General features: G+C 41.6%; 1 protein-coding gene across 2 annotated transcripts in view; it reads left to right on the forward strand.

Annotated features, from left to right (window-relative positions):
• HMGA2 (high mobility group AT-hook 2) overlaps window positions 1–14051 on the forward strand; it is a 139610-nt gene extending 125559 nt beyond the window's left edge. For both annotated transcript variants that reach the window (XM_023257202.2, XM_023257203.2), the window contains 2 exons: window positions 2272–2304; window positions 13899–14051. In XM_023257202.2, the coding sequence (XP_023112970.1) occupies window positions 2272–2304; window positions 13899–13946 (81 nt within the window). In that variant the 3' untranslated portion in view covers window positions 13947–14051. The remainder of the gene's footprint in view (window positions 1–2271; window positions 2305–13898) is intronic.
• The last annotated feature ends 4295 nt before the right edge of the window (window positions 14052–18346 follow it).

The following is an 18346-nucleotide window of genomic DNA, read 5'->3' on the forward strand; positions in this document are numbered from 1 at the left end:
AGGAGGGGAACTTCTGGGCAGTAGAAACCAGTCAGCCTGCAAGAATGCGTGGGGATTTGAAGCGGTTTGGGAGTAAACATGTGTACAGGTGTAATCGGCGGGAAGAAAGAGAAGGAAGAAAGGGTCTGTCCTGACACATGGCTCTTCTGAAATGAATACTCTCTTAGCACACACTTTTGGGCCCTCAGAGGCAAGCAGTCCTAATCACGTTTGGTTCAGTTCCACTTGGAGAAGACATCGTCTCCATACCTGGCTGTTCGTGATGTCATCTCTCCTGTGGTTTTCAAGTCAAAGGGCAGAATGTTTTTTCTTTTCAGTGAACAAAAGTATCTTGCCATTTTTAAAACTGTTTATCTCGTCCATCCAAAAAAAAAAAAAAAAAAAAAAAGCTCTGATGATCTTTACGTAACACGTTTAATACGTCAGCCATGGGACAATCGCATCATCACAGAAATTCCGAGAGGAAGGAAAATGAATAGGAGCTGTATGCCCCCACGATATAGTGAATTTACCCTAACTTCTGTCATTTGGGAGAACTGTAGAAATTTTATTCTTTTCATATGTCCCACGAAAGTGCGTCACTGGCCACAGCAGAGTGGCTCGGTTGGACTTGCGAACCCTAGTGATAGGTACATAGAAGAAGTAAGGCTCATATTCAGATGTGAAAGTGAGTACTGGAAGTCATCCATCAGAAAGCTCGTGCTTCAAATCCCAACTTTACAATACCAAAGAATGGTTTAAATATCTTTCTAATATTCTAATTATTGGAAAATTCATTTAAGCTGGGTAGAAAAAACTTCCCTTAGGTGTTTCACTCAAAAAAGAGAATTCTGTTCTATATACGTAATTAGATACAGATATAGATAGAATACGATATTCTGCAAATGAAACCATCAAGAAAGCAAACAAACCCACAGGATGGTAGAAAACATTTGCAAATCATATTCTGATGGTACTCATATCCAGAACATATAAAGAACTCTTAACTCAGTAATGAAAAGACACATTTGAAAATGGGCAAGAGATCTGGAAGATACTTCTCTAAAGAAGATACATAAATTGGGGCACCTGGGTGGGTAAGTCGGTTAAGTGTCCGACTTCGGCTCAGGTCATGATGTCGCGGTTCGTGAGTTCGAGACCCGCATCGGGCTCTGTGCTAATAGCTCGGAGCCTGGAGCCTGCTTTGGATTCTGTGTCTCCCTCTCTATCTGCCCCTCCTCCACTCCCTCTCTCTCTCTCTCTCTCTCTCTCTCTCTGTCTCTCAAAAATAAACATTAAAAAAAAAAGAAGATAAATAATAAATTGCCCATAAGCCCATGAAAAGATTTTCAGCCTCAATTGTCATTAGGGAAAAATCAGATCAAAACCCCAGTGACGAACTTCACACCCAGTGGGATATTTATAACGAAAAAGACAGGCAACAGCAAGTGTTGACAAGTATGTGGAGAAATTGGGACCCTCATGCATTGCTGGTGGAAATGTAAAATGGTGCAGCTGCTTTGAAATACTGACAGCTCCTCAAAAAGGTTATCCTAGAGTCACCTGTATGACCCAGAAATTCCACTCCAAACTACCCAAGAGAAATGAAAACATGTCTCCACTAAAACTTGCATACGAATGCTCATAGCATTATTCATGATAGCCAGATGGCAGAAACAACCCAAATGTCCATCGGCAAAATGTGGTGTGGCCGTACAATGGGATGTTACGGAGTCATAAAGAGGAATGAAGTACCGATGCATGGTATGACCCAGATGACCCTGGAACACGTTACGCTAAGTAAAAGAAGCCAGGCACAAAAGACCATATATTGTATGATTCCGTTTACCTGAAATGTCTGGAGTAGGCAGATTTACAGGGACGGAGAGATGAGTGGTTGGTTAGGGATGGCAGGGTGACTCAGCAGGCAGCAGGGAGTGGGGGGTAGTCAATAATAACGGGTATGGCGTTTCTTCTAGAGGAGGTGAAATGTTCTGAAATTAGGTTGTGATGATGAGGACACTACAAACTCTCCGGATGTACTAAAGAAACTGAATTATACACATTATTGGTGAGTTGTATCGTATGTAAAGTGTCTCCCAAGAGAGCGGAGTGTTTTTAAAGCAAAGTGTTAGCAAATTAGGCCCTTTCACACCTCCCGTGAATCTAATTTTAGAACCAAATTTTTGCAGACAAATGTGTATATTTGAAACACGTATACTTAATTATTGTCATGAAGTATGTTTCCTTCTAAGACGTAACAGGTTTTTTGTTTGTTTGTTTCTTCCTTAGCCACAACAAGTCGTTCAGAAGAAGCCTGCTCAGGTAAGAGATGGGCATTATGATTTTCTTTTCCTTCCAATTAAGATAAAGAGTAAAGTGAAAAGATATAACCCAAAATTAAACCTCAAATGTGTCCTTTTCTAGTTTTGATTATGTCAGCATCCCAGTATTCATGAAAATTCATTGTGTCCTTCAGACAAAGCCAGGAATACGTAGTCTGAGTTGTGTCACCAAAAACCGTAGGGGGCGCCTGGTGAGCTCAGTTGATGGAGCTTTTGGGACTTTTGATCTTAAGGTGTTTTAAGACTGAGCCTCACGTTGGGTGTAGAAATTAATTACAAATAAAATCTTAAAAGAAAAAAGAAAAGAAAACCCTAGAAGATCAAGGCCTGAAGTGTACAAAGCAAATAGAAATACTTTAAAAAGTAAAATCTTTATTTCAGTGCCTCATACAAAATACTTAATGATCTTACCATGTGTTTTGCCAATCTTAAACATCAAATTTTGTCCTTTCCTTCTATCTACCCATATTCCATTGACTTGATACAGGTCTTATTAGCTGAAAAATATATCATGATTCATGACAAGAAACATATCTGTTCATTGAATTATTCCATAACCTTGGATAAGCCAAAACATCCTCAAAGAGGGCTGAGAAACTGGGAAATTAAGTCATACCAATTTTGCAGATTGATGAACCCTCAGGTCCTGCCTTCTTGGCTGCATCACAGTTTCCGAGGTGTTGGCAACATCAAAATGAGGAGCCAGGTTTACTTTCCTTACTCTTTATGCTTGGTGTTTTTGTCCTAAATATAATCTATACATGGCAACATAAGAATTGTATCTATTGAGGAGGTAGATCTTGAAGGAAGAAAAAACCTGAAGATTAAATTAACCACGGGTAAATTTAACCAAGAGTCAACTTAACCATTCTTAAAGTATAAATATGTCCCACAATTCTCCCCTTCCAAGTTTAAAGAGATACCCAGGAGATCTGGCTTTATCACACAGAAACTGCTGAAGTAACTTGTTACCCGGTGTTGTGGGGTATCAAGTTCTTTGTAGATCTCTTTCACATAATTGAAAATATCCATGTGATCTTTTCTCTGGAGGTCTCTACAAAGGTACTTTGCACCCTGTTGTCTTGGGACAATGTTGCTTGGACTGGGAAAGACCATCCGAGCAATCTTATGTGTCTACTATTCTTTACAAATGCTGCTTGAAAGAGAACTGAAGCTTCTAAACACATGTAAGCATGCAGGGAAAATGTGTCAGCGTAGTTACATGTATGTGTTAAGTAGCATAAAAGAGAGTTAACATGAAAAAAATTTCTCAGGGCTGCCCCCATTCCTAAAAGCCAACAGTGGTAGGGGGAACTAAAAATAAATACCAGTGTTTGAGTGTTTGTAAACAATATCAAACAAAACCAAATATAAACAAGAGCTTGACATTTTAAGTAGGACATTGCGAATATATTTAGCCTCTCATCTTTCATCAGTAAGAAAATCAAGACAAAGTAAATTTAAAAGTCAGTTCACTTGAGCCAAAGGATACTGCCGTGTTCACTGTTGCACCACTGGCTATGAACATTCGATTAATAACCTTCTGTGGTCTGTTAACAACATTGACTCAGTATCTATTCTTGGTGTTGTAGGGAAGATGAGGCACATGAAATAGTTATCGCATCCAAGAAATGTGTCATCTGGTTCAGAGTTTCTTAGCCTTAGCTGCATGGTAGAATCACCTAGAGATTATATAGGACATACATATATCACCATGTACCTGAACTGTGTATATGCCTGAACCCTGCCCAGTAGTATATGTGCAGAGCCAGCCCTTGTGAGCCAATTGTGAGCACCTCTTTCAAATTCTGTGTCAGGTGTCGTCCAGTAGGTAGCTTGAAATCGACTCTGATGTAAGTATTTACACCGTGGAATTTGACAGCTGCTACCGATCAGGACCTTTTTTTCCTGAAGAGCAAGTTTGCCTGCGCCACCGGCCCTACCCTTCACTGATTCTGATTTTTTGGGGTCTGAAGACCCAAGCATCGGTATTTTTTATGAACTCCCCAAGCGATTCTAATGTGCAGCCAGAGGTGAAGATATTTGGTGAACACGCACGAGAAGACATGTGAACATTTGTTGAACAAATGACCACAGAGTGCCAATGGATATGAGGCACATAGGGGATACAGTCGGATGCGTGGAATACCGTGTGTTACTTAAGGGGATAATTCCTGGAAGACTTTTTATTTTGTGTTGCCGTCTAGTTGCAGAGGGGAAAATGGAGATATAAATTAGGGAAACAGAGATGCTATGAATGAGATGAGTGGCACATTCAAAAGTAGAGGGGCAGAAACAAATAAATTACAGGTGGAGATTATCAGTGTGTCTGAAACTGATTGCGGATTGGTCAGTAATACACCAAGAAATAATAAATGTTTTCCCAAGAAACTCAGGAATGGCAAAGGAGGCACAGATAGACTGGGCTGGTCTTCGCTGATCCGTGTGGTTGTGTTACAGACCCTGCTCCAGAAGTTGCCCTTGAAAGGAGAGTTCAGAGTTAAAAAAAATAAAAAATAAAAAAAGAACGTGAGCTCATTGGGCTTCCTAATCTATATTGTCTAAGGACATAGTGATGAATTATATAAACATGGGGGCTACAAGGAAGTTCATGGAGGATAATGTAAATTTAACACTACATTCAAAAGGATCTCTTCCTTTTCCATCTGTTTATTTCAAAATACCCTCCCAGATGGCTTTTCCATGTGGCAGTCTGGATTAACTCAGGCTCATATCCTTTCTTCATCAACAGTACTATATTCAGATCCTGTTTTGAGGTGGTGAAAATTTTAATACAATGAAGTATTTCACATCTAAAGAAAAGAACTCGGGCAGCCTGTGAGGAGACCTAGGTTTGGCTTTCTGGCCCCATCACTGGACGAATTAATCTCTCTGTGCCTCATTTATCCATCTGTGGACTGGGATCATAACAACACATCTCCCTTACTCCCAAGAAAACTTTGAGAGATCCATAATTCTAGAAATTCCAGGGAGCGTTACTATGTTCTGACTTATTTGGGGAGGCTGGATTTCTAATTTCCGGAGATGTATACTCTCAAAAAGTCTAGAATTCTAATTCGTCCAAAAGTGTCTTTTTGACCCCAGGCGTTTTCCCTGCACGTTTCAAAAATAAAGATTGTTTAATCTTTAAGGGGGAAATGTTACAGTGATTGCCACATCCTCTCATTAGGATTGAAGCAGTCAGAACCACTTTTCTTGGCGGTATGTCGCAATTACAAAGACTCTATTGTGAAATATCCCAATGCCATCAAATTCTGAAATTTGAGAATTCCAGAGCTTCAAGAGTGCCACTCCTGGAAACTGGTATACAAAGCAACAAAATTCATTCTGAGGAGACAAGTGTAGAATTACAGTAAGTCCCCAAATTGAGATATGTGTTTATGTATGTAAATACATGTGTCCAGAGAAGAATAAAAATTTAAGGGAAACCCTGCTGCCAGGGTTTGTGTTTATAAAGTCCACCAGGTGCCATCAGCTACAGACGTTAAGTGTGCCCCACATCCTAAGGGGGAAGTTAATGGTCTCTTAAAAATCTAAAGAGAAAAATCTGCAATATTCGCATTAATTTGTTTAATTACAGAAACGGTGAGAACAAAGATTACTAGGGCACTCTATTTTTATTTAAAATGGCAAATTAAGCAGTAAATAGAAATGAGCTCATGTCTTCGTGTTTTAGCAGTGTGATGCAGTTGACTTCTCGGCCACATGGAACACATTCTTTGGTAGGAAACAGTGGTGGGATTTGTTGTCGGCGTTGCTTTTATAAAAGCTAACCCCATACAAGTATCCGATTATTATTATCGATAGAGGGAATGCTGTTCCTTGGCTTGTCACTTTGATGAGAATAAATCTCCCGCCCTCTCAGACCTCTAAAAAGGTTTGGCTGGTCCGTCAGATATCTTCTTGTTTCTTGGGTTCCTTCTCTGAAGGCTTTGAACAGAGATCCAAAGTGACTCCTGCCAGATAATTCAGACAGTCTTTTCTCACCTGAGTCTACCCAAACGGGAAAATCGGCTTTAAAAATCCTAACGGTTCTCCTGACTTTCAACCCAGTTTCCTCATGGTTGTTCTACCCTGGCAAGCGCCACCTCTAGCAACGAAGACAGGTATAAACCTGCTCCTTTTCAATTTCCCAACGAGAGGCTTGGAAAGTTCCCCGTTTCTAAAAGAGCAGAAACAGAGCTTTGTGTTTTGAGGTAGAATCTTTACCTGCGAGTAACATCTTCTGGGCGGGGGGGGGGTGTACCAGGGCGAAGAACTCTCAGTAAGCCTGGTTATCATGGGACTTTTCCCCTCTTAAAAAAAAAAAAAAAAAACAGGTTGAATGTTTTTACAGGGACTTCAAGGGCTGTTTTAAGGATGTTTATATTTCAGACAACCTAAACATTGTTTAGAGCAAAAGGAGAGATTTCGTTTTGGGACAAGCACGTTGATGAATTGCAGTCAGCATCTTGTTCTTAAAGAAGGCATTTTGACTGGGGGCTCTCGGTCTAGACACACAAAGGAGAAAGGAGGAGGGGTGGAGAGGGAGGGTATTCTCAGTCCAACACTCGTCTTTTCAATGGTACCTTGGCCAATGTAGTAAATAATTCCTAATAAATCCGATTTGCAAATGGTCACTCTCCCATTGCACCGTGATTTATGCTGCCGAAGTCATAAAGAGCACTGATTTATTTATTTTCCTACTTAGGCCCTTTCAAGCTGGCAAAACATTTTGTGGGCCAGTAATTGTTTGGTACCAACCGGCAAAACACAGAGAATTCTATCAAAGCCCAGCCTGAGCGGCACTGTTTTGTTGTAGAGGAAATACTTTTTGATTTAACCTCTGACCTCTGACATTGCAAAGGTCAAGGGAAAAGGAGAGAGCACAGCAGAAATCAACGTTTAACCCTTACAGTAAAATCCCTCAAGGACGTAACAGCCCAGGTGGGGCAAAGAGACATATCAAAATTATTATTAACCATAAACATATGAAGTAATTAGCTTAGCCAACACTTGTAATAAGGGAATATGAGCGAGGTGAAGTCAGCTGTGTTTTGGCAGAGAATGTCTCATAGAGATGACATAAACTTCTAACAGAAGTGAAAACACATCACTCAATGTAAAAACCTCCAAAAGGCAAAAATTTAGTGTTTCTGGGTTTGCCAGATTTCCTATATGAGTTTTTTTTTTTTTAAGTATGATTGTTTTTAACTATGTGAAGCCCATGGATCAGGCTAAAAATGAAAATGGCAATGTCTGCCTGCTTTTCCTCTGCGTGGTGATGTGAGTTGAATAAACACCAGTTATTTATTCAATAGGTAAACTTTCTTCTCATTATCCAAACATGCTGACCCAAATTAATATGGATAAATAGTAACTGGTTTTAAAACCTGGTCTTTCTAAGAAAATCTGTAATGTTTGAATAGAAATCTATTGCTTTGTCCAAGATACTTCCTTTACGTTCAGGAAGTGTTTGTTGAACACTCAAATGTATATTGAGTAATTATTTGTTGACTTACTGCTGTTACTGATATTTTCACAATCTTATTCAAAAGTCCTAACCCAGGACAATGAAAAACATTCGGTGAAAAATGTTTGACTAAAATCCAGCAATGTTCTCTTCCCTGGCGACAAATACAACAATATGCAAAATTTATACACATAGAAAACAAAGAGAAAAGGTTTCTCCTGGTCTGTGCCACCGATAAACACATCTGGAATGGAACCATTAAATACCCTTTAACCTAGCCATTTTCAAAAACTGCTTTGCATGAAAACAAGAACATTCCTCAACCATTTTTGGAGATGTTGAAATAAACTTCCTTCTCCTGAATGCTTCCTTCGTGCAAAAATCCTTTCGCTACATCTTTAGTATTTTTCAAACCTGAGGCTCCTTTAGTAAGCATTAGAACGGGCATGGCAAGTCCATACAGCTCACCATCCTCAGAAAGGGCGACTTACAGGATCATGAAACTTGCAGTCAGTTTATCCGTGAAATGATTTCCCTATCTGCAAAGTGTGACTCCCTTCTGAAATCAGTGGTAAATATCCCTTCACCCCAGGAAACAAATCTGCATATCCTGGGGATGAACAGTGACCTCTGTTTACGATACTTTCAGTGACAGAACCCTGATCAAGGACACAGACGAAAGAAACAGGAGTGCATTTGAGAAATCAAAAACATCTTGTTTTATTTTCTTTTTCAAGGCTTTATTTAAAAATCGTGTGTTTCTTTCTCACCAATCTATCATTGAATCACAGGTAAAGAAACACACAGAGAATGAGTAACTGCAATTAATCATTATTCCACACTGTATCTTACAGGATTTTTTTTCTCTTTTTTTTTTTTTTCCAAAATGTTCCCATTTGGTTGTCACATTTTCCCCTCACACCCTGCTGGGCAGTTAGGTGGGTATGGTCATTACTGGTCTGACACAGTGAGAATAGACCTGAGTTACACAACCCATCAATGCCAGGGCTGATGTCTGTGGTCAACGACCCCTAGGATCAACCAGTCTTCTTTACTTTAAACATCCCTCAATAAAGACCTTAACACTGACTTTATCAAGTTGATGGTCACACATGCAGGATAGTCCTGACGCTTGTATATTTCTATAGACATACAGCTAAAATAAAGAAAGCACTAGGTACAAATGCCATGACTATCCCAACTTCTTAAGTCTCCTTTTTCAAAAAGTATATTCCCCTCCTAACATTTCCACCAGAATACCTTCCACTTGCCAGATTATCCGGTTTCTATATGTTCCATTTAACATATTTTTAAAAATCTGATGTAAAGTTTTCCTAGTTGGAGGAAATAATCACTTTCCATTAAGTTAAACAGCCTCAATCCATTTTTTTTATTTTTTTAATGTTTATTTAGTTTTGAGAGACAGAGACAGAGCGCCAGCAGGGGAGGGGCAGAGAGAGAGGGAGACACAGAATCCGAAGCAGGCTCCAGGCTCTGAGCTGTCAGCACAGAGCCCGACGCGGGGCTGGAACCCATAAACCTCGAGATCATGACCTGAGCCGAAGTCAGACGGTCAACCGCCTGAGCCACCCAGGCACCCCCCTCTTTTTTTTTTTAATGTTTATGAAATCCATTTTAAGTTAAAATATCTGACAGAGAAATAGAAAAACTCCATTTTGTGGTCTTGCGGGTCACTTAGCTGCAGCTGGAACTTGAAAAATTGGTTTCTGGTCATTGCTGCTGAGGCAGAGAGCCCGTTATTTCTTTTCAGGTGGGACTGGCTGGAGATACTCAGCAACGTGAAAAACTCTCAAATGTGTCTGTCATTCTGAGTCCTTAACGAGTCGGACACGTTAAGATGACAATAAGAATCTGTCACTAAACCATAACGACTCTTTCTAGACAACCAGGTATTTGTAGGTTTATTGGCAAGATAGCTTAAATTGCAGATGTATTTTTAGCCTGCAGCATTTTTATAATAACAGAGTTGCAGAATTCTTTGCAATCAAGGAGAAGAAATAAGGATTTATTAAAGCCGACATGGACTTCTGGGATTTTGCACTCCTTACTGCACACAAAGAGGGGGATCATGGGGACCCAACTCCTAAAATTTGTAAGGAGAGCATTTCCGTTTCCCGATTCCATTTAGAATTCACCGGCCCCTCTTCCACTGCAGACCTGCTGTTTAGTCTGCATCTGAAAATTAAACCCAGAGCTTCGGCTCTCACATTAAATACTAAACGTTCTTCCAGCACACGCCCTCACCCGCGTCTGTGTGCTAAGATCTATGATTAGACTCTTAAGACGTTTAAAATTCCATCAAGCATTAGAGGATAAGGCTGGATATTGGGCTGTCTTCTTCCTCCTTTTGAATCAATTAGCGGAAGTAAACCCAAAGGTAAATGCCACATGCGGAGTGGAGATAAGTGCAAACTCTATTTCTGGGCTTTAGGGGGGTGTTTTTGCAAGCTTAACGAAAGCAATGAAAGAGTTACATTTATTAAATTCCTCTTTTTTTCTCCCCCCCCTGAACGAAAGAAAAACTAAGGCAAAATGAGTGCAATTTTCCAGGAGTCATAATAAAAATACAGTCCTCCAACTCTGCCCACTTTCCTTTCCCTCTCTTCAGTTTTCTGCCCAAAAGACTCGCGTGTTTCGCCCCGACGTGGTGCCGCCTCCGTTGTCTCTGTAAAGCGGCCGCGTGAGTGGCTGGGAGCTATTCAGTGTTCAGAGGTCTTAGTGGCCGGTGCTCGTAAAAATGTCACCGTGCACTTCCACTTTGAAAAGTCCTCTTATCCTGCCTTCCCCCAGCCCCCTTCCGACAGTTAGCCTCCTTGACCAGACGGCTGCTGGTTTGCCTTCCCACCTTGTGCACTGGCCTAACGAGACGTGCGGAACTTCTCGGCTCTCGGATTTCAGTCTCCCTATTGCCTCAAAGCTGCTCTTGGGGGGGGCCTACACCAGCTCAGAGGTCCTTTGGCCATGTGTTGCAAGCATGAAGTAATTTAAATAAGTATCTCGAGGTGCAAGCTATTGTCTGTCCTAAGTGGCGGTGTCTTCTAAGCCACCCGAGAAGGTTGAATCTCAGGGGTCCCCACCAACTACTCTCCCATGGAAATAAGAGTCTTTGGGGACATCAGAGCCAGCTGCTGCTTCCCTCCATCACCCGTTTCGGTCCGCACTTGGCACCACAGAAGGGCCCGTGTGAAGTCTAGTCAATTGCGACACTTGGGGCAGCAGAGGGTGGGTGTTCCAAGTTCATCTTTTTTTTCCGGACAGGGAAGATTTTTCTTCTCCTAATTACACCTGTACTTTTGCCACGGCAAACCACACATGTAGCGAAAAGTCAAATCACTGCAAAGGTGGCCATGTCACCACCTTGGAGGGTGGCCAGTCAGGGCCATGCCAAGAAGAGAGAACTCTCCACCTACTAGACATGTGAGAAAACCATCATGCGGAGCATGTGAGAGCCACATCACTTCCAGAAGTTCGTGGAGTGAGTCTCCCACTCTCTGACCCTCTAGTTATATACCCAGTACTAACTGACAGCCACCAGTAGAAGAATTTCAAGGTCAGCGGAAAGACACATGAATAAAACGACTCTCCGTGTTGTGTTAAGAACGGTTAAGTAAAGGAAACAATATGAGGGACCATCATTTTCAGCTGAGTTGTGTCTCAGGGATTTAAATAAACCACTCACATATCGGGAGCTTCAAGAGCTCAAATCAAGCAAAGTTTCTGGGAATGTTTTGAAAAGCTGATCACATTCCATCTACTACAAGGTCTTTGTAAGTTCATGGCCTGAAAATTCTATTTCCTTCCGGATCTGACAGTACTGTGGGTTCCAGATGATATAGAAAAATCGAGCAGTTAGAAATGGAATAATTACAGCTAAATCCAGGAGGTTTTCCAGCTTGACGGAGTTCTAGTAATTTGTTAACCAGAAGAAGAGGGAATAAAATCTACCTGCCAGCTTTTATGCTGTGGTCTGTTTCAGAGCGGTACTCTTAAGTTCACACCTCATGTCATCATGAGAAGTGAGTCATTTGGGGACGGATGAGGAGTGTATCTGCCTAACAACTTAGTGACTTTCTGGAATTTAAATATTAAGTGAAAAGACAAGGTCATAGGGCAGCCGAACCTTGGCTTGTCTCTCTTTCGGCTGTCCGTGGCTTTGATCACGCTACATCCTCCTTTGTGGCCAGGGCTCCGTAGAGAATCTCAGGGTCATGGCCTGTTGCCTATCAAGAGGTATAAACCTGCCGCTTAAATATGTGAAGCCCTCAGTCTGGGAGTTGGGAGCAGGGGAGGTAGCTTCATACGCTCCACATTTCCCACATAACCCGAAGCAGACTAAACAAAACCGGTGTGAAATCTCATGACTTGATGCTGCTGCGGTTATATTTTTTAAGCTGTAATCCATTCATTTGTAGGTGTGTTTATTCCCAGGATTTACAGCTTTCTCGGTCTTTGGGGGAAGAGAATGTTTGCAACCTTTCGCAAAGGGTTTGCAGTGAGCAGTGATCTGTGATTAAAGCCCAGGATGGAGAGACAGAGAGAGAGCGAGAGAGAGAGAGAGAACACGTGCACGCACACATGCATTCATGTGAGTGTGTGAGTGCCCGTTGGTGTGGGCTTTTTTTCCTCCCGTTTGCTGCTCTTACGCAAAAGCGTCACACCTGGTAGCATTTAGGAGCTCCTTCACAGCTGAAGTGTTTCAAACACTAATGAATGGAAGTTTGGTCATATAACGCAGACAAGCTTTAAGGCACGCTTTACTGAATGGTGCACTGTAGTGACCTGGGAAAGGAAGAGGGGTATAAATTGTGTCAGTTAGCCACCCAGACAAAATGAAGCCATGTGGAAAATCAAATCTATTAAAGTATGAAGACTGTTATAAGCTGTTCTAAGCTGGCCATTCTTAAAGGGGCTCTGTTTGCTGCCGGAGTAAATGTTTATCTCTTCTCCCAGATCTTTTTCACATGCCGTCTGAGGAGACGATGTGCAGTATTTGATAAAAAATCATCCTCTCCCTAACGACGCTTTTATCAGAAATGTTTATTGTCTCCGCTTTACCACCCATGTCCCGAAAGGTACTTGCACGTTTGTTAAATAAGCAAAGGGAAAGAGAACCGTGTGCGGCTTAAGCCAGCTTGCAGAAACTCCCAACAAATTCCAGAGCCATGGGGAATCAGAAAAAAAGAAAGGAGGAGGAAGAATTAGATTTATATGGAGAGGAGGTCCTGCAAAAACACACATATTAGATTCTCTCTGCTTGGCCGGCCCACCATTAAGTGTTCGGTTGATGTGGACTTAGTATTGACATTCAGCAGTCATGCCAAACTTTGGTCATTGTCTTAAAATGTGCTTTAATACATACAAGAATGAGGAACTCGATTTGGAGAGGCAGTTAGTAGTCAGCTCTTGCAACCCTTCTCCAAGCTCGTTTCTGTGTTCACACTGCCTCTGCCCCGTGGCGGTGGCGTCCTGGTCACGCACAGGTTCTGGCGCCCGTCTGCCCCGCCCAATTCCCGGCCCTACTCCCTCCGTAGCTTTGGGCACATCGCTTTCCGTGCCTTGACTTTTTTGTCTATAAAACGGGGGCAATAACAAACAATCCCCGAGAGCCTCTAGTAAGCCTCGTGGACGTATCGGCTATTACTGCCAGTATCTGAAGGACAGGTTCATTTGAGTCTTAAGAAAGGATTTCCCTTGACCTTGGGTTCTTTTCTTACTTGTGCGCCGGGTTTGTGAAACCGGTGACCGGCACGCTGTCGGGAAAAATTTATCCATTTCTTTTTTACTCTGATTGGTGAGTGAGCTTACATTGGCCTGACATTCTCTGGACTGCACACAATTGAATTTGCTGACCAGCCGCCATGATGTCAAGCCTTAAGTCAACAGGGGCTAAATGACTCTGCTCTGGGAAAAAACAACACCTTGATTCCTCAATTACAGTTTAAGAAGCCCTGGGAATGAGGGCTTGCCAAGCGTCCGCGTCCTCTTTTGCAGCCAGCAGAACGTGCTGTGGAGACAGGTCGTCTCTGAACCGTTGGCAAAGAAGAGCCCACGCTAATGGTTGTGCCCTTTGTGTGTTCCAGGAGGAGACCGAAGAGACATCCTCACAAGAGTCTGCAGAAGAGGATTAGGGGGCGCCAACATTCGATTTCTACCTCAGCAGCAGTTGGATCTTTTGAAGGGAGAAGACACTGCAGTGACCACTTTCTCTATTCCCATGGTCTTTCCACTTTCATCTGGGGGGGGTGGGGGGGTGGGGGGAAGGGGGTGGGGCGGGAGCAGGGTGGGGGGCGGGCGGGGAGAAATCACATAACCTTCAAAAGGACTATATTAATCACCTTCACAGTCCCAGGTTTAGTGAAAAACTGCTGTAAACACAGGGGACACAGTTTAACAATGCAACTTTTAATTACTGTTTTCTTTTTTTCTTAACCTACTAATAGTTTGTTGAACTGATAAGCAGGAGCGGGTGGGTGAGAAAAACTCCGAATCGGGTTTAGTCGAGCATGCACTGCACACAGACCAGAGAGCGTCACGCTCCTGACGTGGGGCGCTCCCCACCCCGGGAAAGGCGCAGTGTTCAACACTGTGTACCGCTCGGCCACCGCCCGACCCGCTCGCCGTAGTGAAGCTTCTGTTTAGAACACCAAAGATAGGACTAGATACTACTTCTCTCTTTTTCGTATAATCTTGTAGACACTTACTTGATGGTATTTTAACTTGTAGTTCCAAACGAGACGAAACGCTGATGTATCCTTTCATCCAGCTAACAAACCAGAAAAAAAAAAGGTTATGTTCCTGTCTCAAAAAGGGAAGTCAGCAAACAGATATTGCCAACGCCTCTATTTATGGATCTCACACATATCAGCGGGAGTGATACATTTACCCACGGCGCTCGCTTTCAGGAAAACGCCCATCCGTATAGAACCTACTTCCTACAGAGCCAAATGCCACTGAGCAATAAATCACACTTGTTAGCTTCAAAGCATTTAAGGAACCTAGACAAGTCAAATTATCCTCTTTGTAATTTACTGCAAAGGTACAACAGAGTAACATACGATGAACCCGCCCGAATGCCGATGGGGTGGGAGGAGCGAGATCTAAATTTCTTTTGCTGTAGTTATAGGACAGTTGAAAAAACAGAACAAGCAGTCCCTCTCTGTCTCTCTGTCTCTCTGTCTCTCTCCATTATGTATCCGTTTCCGTGAAAGACCTAAATACCACTTACCTCAAATTAAGCGTACGTATTACTTCAAGTAATACGTTTTGACATAGGATGGTTGACTGAGGTGCTTTACTTCGGCTTCAGCCCACCGTCTCTTCATTCAAACTGCACTTTTAGCCAGAGATGCAATAATATATCCCCACTACTCAATACTACCTCTGAATGTTACAATTAATTTACAGTCTAGTACTTATTACATGCTGCTATACACAAGCAATGCAAGAAGAAAAAATAGCCTAATGGGTAGGTGATGCTAATCATCTGTGGTTCTTTTGTACACTTCATTACAGTTAAAGAAGCAGTCTCCTTACTGTGTGTTCAGCATGGCTATGTATTTTTCTATTTTTTTTTTAATTAAAATTTTACAAATACTTGTTTCAGCTTCTCTGCTAGATTTCTACATGAACTTGAATTTTTTTTTTTTAACCAAGTCGCTCCTAGGTTCTTAAGGATCATTTTCCTCAATCACACTACACGCCACACAAAATTTGACTGTAACATTTGAATCTTACCCTCCACGTTTGTACCTCAAATGAATTGTTTAAGGAAATGGACTAATTGACTTGCAAAGACCTACCTCCAGACTTCAAAAGGAAGGAACTTGTGACTTGCAGCCTCCATGTGTGTCGGGGTTTGATGTTGTTCAAACCGCAGCGATCCCGAGTCCAAACTATTTTTGTAAAAGACGTTTGATAGAAAGGAACACATTTTTACATACTTTTGGCAAAGAAAGAAAGAAAATAGAGCCAACCTTCAAAGACACTTGAAGCTTTGTAGGTGTGATGCGACAAGCCCAGCTTTTGCATGATGCAATCAAAAAATCTATGTTTTTTTCAGATTGGTTGAATATGAGAAAATGCTTGACAGATATTTTCATGTATTTTACACAAATGTGATTTTTGTAATATGTCTCCACCAGATTTATTTTAAACGCTTCTTATGTAGAGTTTTTTATTGCTTTCTCTCCTAGTGAGTGTGCTGACTTTTTAACATGGTATTATCAACTGGGCCAGGAGGTAGTTTCTCATGATGGCTTGTGTCAGTCTGGCTTTTAGTACTGAAGCCAAATGAAACTCAAAACCATCTCTCTTACAGCCACTTCGGGGAGGTCGTTTCAGAGGCCACACACCTCTCGGAGACTGGCAGATGGCTCACTGTTGTGAATCACCAAAGGAGCTACGGAGAGAATTAAAACTCAACCTTACTGTTAACTGTGCATTAAATAAGCAAATAAGCAGTGGCTCCTAAAAATAAAAGTCCCATCCCGTATCTTTGGTTGGGCCTTTCGAAACCTCATTGGCCAGCTCGTAAAACTGAAGCAAGTTGCTCATGTTGGCCAAACTCGGAGCACCGAGCGATTTCCATCTCTGATGAAGTTACTCTTTTGTTTCCTATACGTTGTACAATCAAAACACACGACTACCTCTTAAGCCCCAGTATACCTCATTTTTCATACTGAAAAAAAAAAAAAAAGCTTGTGGCCAATGGAACAGTAAGAACATCATAAAATTTTTATATATATAGTTTATTTTTGTGGGAGATAAATTTTATAGGACTGTTCTTTGCTGTTGTTGGTCTCGGCTAAGTAAGACTGGACATTTAACTTTTCTACCATTTCTGCAAGTTAGGTATGTTTGCAGGAGAAAAGTATCAAGACGTTTAACTGCAGTTGACTTTCTCCCTGTTCCTCTGAGCGTCTTCTAACTTGATTCTTTGTTCTTCATGTAGAGTTGCTGTCTATGATTGTACTTTGAATCGCTTGCTTGTTGAAAATATTTCTCTAGTGGATTATCACTGTCTGTTCTACACAATAAACATAACAGCCTCTGTGATCCCCATGTGTTTTGATTCCTACGCTCTGTCATAACTCCATTAAATGAGTAATAAAGTTTGGTCAAAACAGGTCATGGAGAGAGACATTCACAAGTCATTTTGTCGCACCCCCTGCATATTGTGGGCCCACGCCTCTACGTACCCTGACCTAACGTTCTGAAGTACTGTGCTGCTTAAATCAACTGCCCTAGATTTGCCTTTCACGGTCTGGCATTTAATCCTACAAAGATGACCTTAGAATTAATGTAAAGGAAGATTAGGCTGTAGGTTCAAACTGGAGAATCTCTCCTGAAGGCTGGCGTCTACGATGTTGGTAAGGGAAGTGGGTGATGATATCCTCGGTATCTTTCAAGTGACGGTTGCAGAGCGTGCCAAAAGTTGTTGGGTGAAGAGAGTAAGACGTGAAAAGACACCGAGTGTCTCTGGATAGGAGTCTCTTACTTTATAAGAACCAGAAGCAGGGTCAGAATTATTCCACCAAGTTCAAGATCCCCTTTACATCTCAATTGCTGATTATGAATACATCCAGGAGTGTTCCAAGGCTAAAATCTTTTGGTTTATGCTGTCACCACTGTCACTAAAACCCTTCCTTTAGATTCTTTGGAAGGACTTACCCTTAAACATCTCCTGTTGGGGAATTTATTGTCAAATTTATGACTTGACTCCTTCTTTCATTTATTTTCACAGCCAGTATTCTCTGAGTGCCTACTTTGTGCTAAGCCCCAGACCAAGAGACCTTCAAAAGATCATCTTCCTTAGAGACAACTATGCAGGTAGAGAAATACAGGCAGCATATGAAAAGAACCAAACACATTGCTTAGGCAACAAATGGCCAGAATTCGGAGGAGGCAAAGCCATTTCCCCGCTAGAGTGGATCATTAGTTCAGCCTATTAACAGACCAAATGTATTTAATATAACCCATATTTAGTCTCTTCATTTTTATTAACATACAAAAGCACATAAGAAGAAATTACTTCTGGAAAATGAAAACAAATAAACCAACAGAGAATCTTTGGCTTGAAAAAGAAAGAATAAGACGAGGCATGTTATGTCCAGAATAGAGTAAGGAGATGAATAGGATAAACTTTTTACCGTATTGTAGCGTTGAAACTCACTAAATGATCTCTGAATCGGGTTTCCCTTTTCATTTTAGAAAAATTAAACTATTGCTTACACGCAATAAGCATTACACTTATGAAAATTATTATGTGAAGAAACATTTTAGGTTTAAACCTAAGTTCGAGGAGGGTGTCCAAAAAAAAATCAGCCAATGCATTCAAATAACAGTGGAGTCCCTAGTATGTGCTAGATATTGTTTGGGATAATAAAGGTAGAGGACATTTCATCCTTGCCCATCAAGAGCCACAACTTTTCATGAGGGACTTGGACCCAACGGGGAGCTGTGTAAATAGAATGTTCCCGAGTTACCCTGCAGGTGGTTGGAGGCATCCTGAACCCCCTGCTAGTAACAG

This window comes from Felis catus, chromosome B4 (genome assembly GCF_018350175.1).
Source record: "Felis catus isolate Fca126 chromosome B4, F.catus_Fca126_mat1.0, whole genome shotgun sequence".
Classification (NCBI taxonomy): domain Eukaryota; kingdom Metazoa; phylum Chordata; class Mammalia; order Carnivora; family Felidae; genus Felis; species Felis catus.